Genomic DNA, 8,244 nt, shown 5'->3' on the forward strand with positions numbered 1-8,244 from the left:
GCATTATAGATAGATGATCTTGATCATGTTAGGCAGCTCACAAGATCCGACAATGAAGCACATAAGGAGAAGACAACCATCTAGCTACTGCTATGGACCCATAGTCCAGGGGTGAACTACTCACTCATCACTCCGGAGGTGACCATGGCGGTGAAGAGTCCTCCGGGAGATGATTCCCCTCTCTAGCAGGGTGCCGGAGGCGATCTCCTGAATCCCCCAAGATGGGATTGGCGGCGGTGGCGTCTCTGGAAGGTTTTCCGTATCGTGGCTCTCGGTACTGGGGGTTTCGCGACGAAGACTATATGTAGGCGGAAGGGCAGGTCAGGGGGCGTCACGAGGGGCCTAGACGACAGGCCGGCGCGGCCATGGCTTGGGCCGCGCCGCCCTGGTGTCTGGCCACCTCGTGGCCCCACTTCGTCTCCTCTTCGGTCTTCTGGAAGCTTCGTGGCAAAATAGGCCCCTGGGCGTTTATTTCGTCCAATTCCGAGAATATTTCCTTACTTGGATTTCTGAAACCAAAAACAGCAGAAAACAGCAACTGGCTCTTCGGCATCTCGTTAATAGGTTAGTGCCGGAAAATGCATAAATATGACATAAAGTATGCATAAAACATGTAGATATCATCAATAATGTGGCATGGAACATAAGAAATTATCGATACGTCGGAGACGTATCACTGCCCAAGACCAAACTGCCGGGCTACTACGACCGGCTGGTAGGACTCATAACCAGGTTTGATGATCCTGTTTGAGGTGCTCATGCCAACTGGAAGGAAGCAAGGACGGATCATGATGGAATACAAGTGCCGAGTGTTGGGGTCATCGGCAAAGCTGTCCAACCTGAAGGAGACTGGATTTTCAAAATTTCCAGATTCAGTGTAAGGGAAGAACAGGGGATTGTCCAGGCCTTGGAAGAAAATTCTGAACCACTCTGATGCTTCCTTAGGGATCAGTTTGCTGCCTGGAAGACTGTATAAGGCTTGGCCGTAGCTAGTGCATCGGATCTGCTTCCCATTAGCACATGGAAAGGTGCAGGTAGCCAAAGGTGGAAAATTTGGGATGTGGTTCTGAAAATACAGCTGAGCCCATAGCTGAATAAACCACCAGGGGCCTCCTGTTTTGACTGTCTTTTGGGAAAACAGGTTGACAGACATCAGTTGGAGATATCGATAGACCTCTCCAAGGAACAATTTGCCGATGCCAAGTTGGGTGCCTTTGGCAAGTTCATAGGCCAAAGAAAGATAGTTCTTGGTTGGGGCAAGTGAAGGGCCACAGAATATGAAATGTTCCAACCAGAAATTCAGAAAGGCCGTGTGTTCTCTATCTGTTACAGGGCCTTTGTTTTTCATGTGGCGTCTAAGATAGGCACCCCAGTTTGTGCACTCTGTTTTGGAGGAGAGTGTAAAAGGGACCTTTGGCAGCATAAAAGCAGAAGGACTGGGGGATGAAATGTCTAGGCCAGTGATCATGGCCACATCTAGCAGAGTTGGTGTCATGGGGCCATGGCCAAACATGAAGCAGTTCAGAGCATCAGACCAAAAGTAGCCGATGGTTTTCAGAAGGTTCTCATGCTTCTCAAGGGGAGACAATGATAATGATAAAGCATCGGCTATTCCTATAGTTTCCCAGGTGGCTTGGTGAGTTTTGGACACTCTATTATACCATGACACCCAATCTTCAGGAGGGTTAGGCCAGGCTCGTAAGCAGTCGGCCCAAGAAGTTAGATCTAAATTCTGGTTCACGAAGGGAATTCTATTGGCCTCGCATGAAATCAAATGGGCAGGACTCTCGGTAGAACGAGGGCCAAGACAGAGAGAATTTGGAAGAGAAGGATGCGGCAGCAGAATGTCTGAGACCTAAAAATTAGTAACGGAATGAGATTTTAATTCAGGTGTTTGCTGTTAATTCTAACACTATGCTCGGATGGTGAGGAGCGGTTGAGGATTACCTTCAGGCCAGAGACCGTAGCGTTGGCGTTGGATGATTCCGCCATTAGATTCGCCGCGGAGTTGAATCTGCGCGATTGAGATCTGAGATTCGCGTGGCCGTGAGTTGGATCTGTTCGAACGGCGATTTGGGGATCTGGGTTTACTCTTTCAGACAAGGGTTGCAGGTTACCGTTTGAATAGGCAACTGATTTGGCCTTACTCGTGTTTTATGGTAAAGGCCGATGCGCTGCCATCGGCTCTTTGCGTTGACTTGCTTTGACTATCGGCAAAATCAATTGAAAGCATTTTTCATTGATAAAGGGGATTTTTTTACAGAGATGAGCCGATTGCTCAAGAAAGGAAGAACAAAAGAAGAGCCGATTACTACTACTAGTCCTATGCTAGTAGTCCCTAATCTAGGGTCCATCGCTGCCCTCGTCGTCGCCGTCGTAGCTGCCGTCGGCGCTGCTGCCGGCGAGGTCCTCGTCGCTGCTGCCGTAGCCCTCGGCAGGGGCTTCATCCTCTTCATCATCGTCGTCGTCGTCGTCCTCCGACCCGCGCGGAAGCGTTTCGTCGGCGGCTCGTCGGAGGAGGCGTCGTCCTCCTCTTCCTCCTCCTCGTCGTAGGAGGTGAAACTGGCCCAGGAGAAGAGGTCGTCCTCACTCTCCGCCTCCAATTCCCCGTCGGCGAGGAACCGGAGGTCGTCCTCCCCGTCGGTCAGGGATAAGTCGTCGTCTGACCCGACGACGGTCAGGGGCGCGTCGTCCACCCTGACGGTGAAATCCCACTCCCTCTCGTCCCAATGCTCGGGAGCCTCCTTCTCGTACAACGCCATTTGGTCGTACTCTGGCATCGGCTCGCTCGAGGACGAGGACTGGAAGGAAAGACCCGATGAGGCAGAAGAGGAAGAGGAAGACATGGTTGCAGAGGAGAGGGTTTTTTTTCCAATGGCTAGTGCGGAGCAAGAGGATGAAGAGGCGAACTGCTCGGTGCGGTTAAATAAAGGGGATATAGTGGAAATTTAATGCTGCGGCGGTTTCCGAGGAAGTGGTGCCAAAGAACTGTCAAATCGTGCAGAGAAGTTGAGAAGGCAAGGCATCATGATGAAAGGATACTGTGACGGTTCTGCTATGCCACGACGTGACCCTACGAAGAAAAAATAGAGTGGTTTTGAAATTATCATTGCCAAAACCAGGGGGCCATGTGTTATCGCCAGATTTTGACCACATTGGAGATGGGCCGTGATTGAGATGGGTTTAGAGAATATGCACGGAAAATATTCCTGAATCGGCCTTGTACGAGAGTTTGGGTTAGTTTGCCCGTGTATCTGTAAATTATAGTAGGTTACGTGTCGGTTAGAATTAAGAGATAGAGTTTAGCTCGTACACAGTTGGGTTTATTCCCAAGTTAGAAAGTCTACGGACTATAAATATGTATCTAGGGTTATTGAGAAAGGAGGACGATCACGTTCGCAACAAACCAATCTAGGCGCATCGCCACCCCTTGTTTCGAGGGTTTCTTCCGGGTAAGCGCCATGCTGCCTAGATCGCATCTTGCGATCTAAGCAGCATCTTGTTTATTCGTTGTTTAGGTGTTGCTCGTACTGAAGCCTTGTTGATGGCGAGTAACACCCTTATCATAGATGTTTAGGGTTAGCATTGATGCTTTCTTGATATTTTTTTATCTAGTTATGCTACCCCTAGATATCTAGCTGCCCTTGCACTTCTCTTAGGTGTAAGGGCACCACCTTGCTTAGTCTTTATTTAGTAGATTCGATCCGTTATGATTGTTCCTTGTTCTTCAAGGATTAGTTTGATATCTGCATAGTTAGGCCTTGCAAACGGGTTGAATGATCCAGTAGTGCGTAAGGTATAGTTTGCTGATCCTAGAGGGGATGTTCCGGGAATCAACTCTACGTTGGTTTTTAGGCCTTGTCTAGGGCTGGTTTTCTATTATCTTTCGTGTCTGCCAGGCTCAACTACGTGTAGGACGTTCCGGTTATGTGGTGAAAACCCTAAATCGTTGTAGATCGTTTTAACTTAGTATTGATCAAGCAGGACCACCATGTTATCGTAGATCCAATACGAATCATGGGTGGATCGGCTCCTTGAGCCGATTCACAGGATAACCTGAGAGCCGATCGAGGCTCGTATTTAATGTTACGTGTATGCCATGCAGGAAGCTAGTCGAAGCAATCCATCACCTTCCTAACCAGGTATAGGTCAGGTGGCACACCCTTGCACCAGCTTGGACGTGTGCCGGAGCATTGCGGGCCGTCGCCCGAGGGACCAGGGCCCACCAGCAGTCCTGGGAGCCTCCCGGCTCTACGTGTTGCCCGTCGCTGCTCGCCGGTGGGTTTTGGCAGGCAACAGGTATCTACCCGACGTATGCTACATTTGTGAAGACAATTCCCTCTCTATCGAACGAGATGGAAACCTATTTTGCAACATACTAGGAAGCAGCACGCAAAGATGTTGAGCGTGCTTTTGGGGTGCTTCAGCAGCGTTTCACCATTGTCAGGTACCCTGCTCTCACTTGGTCTGAGGCACAAATGTGGGAGGTGATGAACGCATGTGTGATCATCCACAACATGATCATTGAGAGCGAGCGCGGCGCACCTGTGCAGGATGATCATCCATTTGATTATCAAGGGCGACTAGCTGAGGTAGAGCATATGCCCCAAGAATTGCTTTTCTTCATATGAACAATCAAATTCGAGATGGAGGTGTCCATGCACAGCTGAAGGCGGATCTAGCTGCGCATTTGTGGGCAAGGAGAGGAGCAGCCAACAATACATGATTTTTATTTCTATTTGTTTACCTGGACAAATAATTTAAGTACTATTTGTTTGTTGGGTTGTACGCATAATTTAAGTACTATTTATTTGTTGGGTTGTAGGAATAATTTAAGTACTATTTGTTTGATTGATTGTATGAATTCTATTTGTGTGATTCTATGAATAAAATGTGATTGATATGTTGTTTCAAAATATTATAAAAAGAAAATAAAAACTTGGGGGCCGCCGTTTGGGAGGCGCCGGTGTGGGAAGTGGGAACAACGTCCCCAAATCAAAGATGCACTGCCGGCGCCCCCCATACAACAGCGCCGATGTCCCTGCTGGTGACTATTTGGGGGCCGCCGGTGAAGATGCTCTAACACCAGCTACGATTCTTTATCCCCGCTCCCATGCATGCCTGTATCCTCCATTTGCAAAAGTAACGATCCGATGACCGGACATTGTGCTCAGAGAATATGTTCTCCTGGCCGATCTCTTCCATAACCAGCCATATATCCCAGAGCTAATCCGCTTCAAAACGTTTAATTTTCTCGCCACGGTCCAGGCAGGGAAGCCATGGCCAAGGCCACTAGCACTTCTACTAGCCACTCTTTGCTCAAAGGTCTGGGCGCCAAACTGCACGCAAGCGTGTCGCGTTTGCGCAATCATCGTCCCATCTTCCCCGCCTACAGTACCGCTTCCACGTTCTTGCTGCCCGCCCTCGCCGTGCTCGTCTGCGGCACTGCTCTCTCGAGAGTCGTCGTCTTCTTCCTGCCGCTCGTGGTCTCCACCTCCATCTGCTGCGCGGCGGTGTACCTGCTCGTTGCCTCGGAGTCGTCGGAGGGAGGGGCGGCGAAGGAGGTCGTGCTCCTTTGCGGCGATAGGGCGGAGGTCGGGCTAATGGAGGTCTACGGCGGCGCGAACGCGAGCGCGTACGGCAACATGCGCGACGTCCAGGTGGGCTGCTTCCTTCACCGCAGCCCCCTCGGCGTCGGCGGCTTCGGCTGTGGGTGGAGGAAGAGCGGGGTCGACGAGGACGGCAACGAGGTGGTGTTCGCCGGCAGAGTGGCCATCGGCGGTGGCGTGCAGGAGGGCGCGGCGCTGGAGGAGGAGCTGGTGGCTCTCCAGGTGGACAGGTTGGCCGAGGGCGTGTGGGATAGCTACTTCGGCGGCTCCTCCAGGTGGAACTACGTGACGGATGGGTCTGAACTCTGAAGAGATCGCGCAGCACTTGAGCGCTGACGAGTGACGACTAAATTCGAGTCAATTAAAAAGGACTGGAGGGAGTAACTATCACGCTCGATTCCCGTTGAGAAAATAATCGATTGAGCATTTTAGGACCTATTCTCAAGAACATATGTTTATTTCAAGCATCCCGCCATTCATGTTTCGAATGCCACAAGACATTTGTTGTTGCTGTTCTCCTAGTTCGTCAATTAAACATCCCGATGGTTACTTAATCCTCTCGTCGCAGCAAGACAAGATTAAGTTCGCGACCGGTAACAAATTCAGAAGTTTGTATACAAATTAAGAAGTTTGTATACATGCATGTGCATGTGCCTACAAAAAGAAAATGGACGCATGGAGTAATACAAGATCTGGAGATGATCGAGCTACACCATACCGATGTCGATTGGCGCGCATCAGGTTCCACTTCATGTCAGTATCGGATTCCTGAGCACTTTTTTTTGCTGAAAAGGGATAGGGATTTGGTGCATATGGCTCCCTCCACTTTCAGATTTTTAATTTTTTTAAAATCTCACACTTCTATTTTTTCAAAAATTATGGTATTAAATATGTAGAAAGATATGTATAGGAGAAGTCCACGCAAAAAATTCCCGGTAAAAAATACTTTAAATTTTCAAAAATACAAAATAAACAAATTTCTGACAAAAAGACATATTATTTTAATACTATTGTACTACCATTTACTGTCACAAATTTGTCTTTTTTATATTTCCCAAAATACAACGTATTTTTTAACAGAACTTTTTTGCATACACTCATACTGTACATATCTATCTATATATTTAAAAACATAATTTTTAGAGACACTATATATGCTTCACTGGTTGAGCACCGTGCGTGAAGTAGGTAGCACACGCATAAAGAGATCTGAGAACATTGAGGCGTAACGGTGAAGCCTCGAAGTTTATATTCTTCTGCCCACGCCACGTGAAGGCTTAGCCAATTTGAGGCTCCTAGAGGCGACATAATATTACAATCCATACTTGAAAGAAAGCAAAATATCATTAATATTTATTGATTAGTGATAGTCTATCGTTTCAGCAAACAAAGCAATTCTTGTGCCAATTATTTAGCCTCTCCCAAATATTCTTGCAAGATAGATTCTTGTTCTATGGGTCGAATACCCCACTTGATTCACGTAATAGTCCCGCTACAACGTGTGGGCTAGCTTCTAGTTTCAAAAGTAGAAGTGCATGAATATAAGTTTCATCTCCAACTTGAGGCTCGAGATTCTTCGTGTCACCAGCGGCGCGCCTTCGGCTCGTGCTAGTGTTTGTAGTCGTCGCTGGGTGGTCCGAGTACCAATTTGTAATTTTCTTTACTTTTTGGGTTATTTGTACTACTGTTGATGATTATTAATAGATCAGTGGATTTCTCGCAAAAAAAAAGTATTTGGGATTTTTCCGGCCGGTGCGCCATTTTGTATCGTGCTGTTGTACTTGATTTTCGGATGTAGTATTTTTGTGTGTGTGTGAAGCTGATCCTTTTTTCTCTCCCATTCATTTAATTTGGTTTATTTTGTCATAGGTTGGTAAGTTTATATATAAATCACAGAAAATTATTGTGGTGTTTGATGTTTGCAATATGGTATACTTCCCAAATTTTAGTATTGGTAAGATATGTTTGCACATTATAAGAATCACATATAACTTCATATTGTACGATGTGCAAATAACCAAGATTATGTGCATGTTATACTTTTGTGCAACTTTAGATTTAGAAATGATCAATTATGGGAGATACAAATTTTGAAGTTTAAAATTGCACCGGCTTTATGTTGCTTCATATTTTATAAAATCAAAAATAAAAATTAACTAATTATGTGCAACTATGGATTTTATAAATGTGTAGGTGGACAGTGGCATATTTTGAGCATTTTCGTGTTACATATGGTCATTGTACATAGGAAAATAAATTGAGCATGCATACATTATATGTACAAATATAGTCAAAATTCACACATTTGAGAATGTGAAAATTCAAACACACCTTATTTTCATTCATGGAGGGAGTATGTAGTTGGCTTAATTGGGTTGTTCCACAATCTGAGCTTAAATTTACATATGATTAATATTAGAAATATTGTTTTCTGAAGGAAGCCTAAAACAGCAAAACAAACGTGAACTAGGGATTACATTTAAGTTGTTCTATATTTTAGACACTAAATTTGCAAATTTTAAAAGTTACATCTATGTATTTATGTTCAAAAGAATCTACTTTGGTTTCATTAGGTTGATAGTATAATTAGTTGATTTTTTCCAAATTATATTTTTTCTTCGAAAATGGGCACTTT

General features: G+C 46.0%; 1 protein-coding gene across 1 annotated transcript; it reads left to right on the forward strand.

The window, feature by feature from the left end:
- The first annotated feature begins 5,167 nt into the window (after window positions 1-5,167).
- Window positions 5,168-6,277, forward strand: LOC127342312 (uncharacterized). The gene has a single exon (XM_051368247.2). It carries the CDS (start codon window positions 5,280-5,282, stop codon window positions 5,916-5,918), a length of 639 nt encoding a protein of 212 aa, XP_051224207.1. The 5' UTR covers window positions 5,168-5,279; the 3' UTR covers window positions 5,919-6,277.
- Window positions 6,278-8,244: the final 1,967 nt, after the last annotated feature.

The sequence above is a fragment of the Lolium perenne genome, chromosome 3 (assembly GCF_019359855.2).
Source record: "Lolium perenne isolate Kyuss_39 chromosome 3, Kyuss_2.0, whole genome shotgun sequence".
NCBI classification, from domain to species: Eukaryota; Viridiplantae; Streptophyta; class Magnoliopsida; order Poales; family Poaceae; genus Lolium; species Lolium perenne.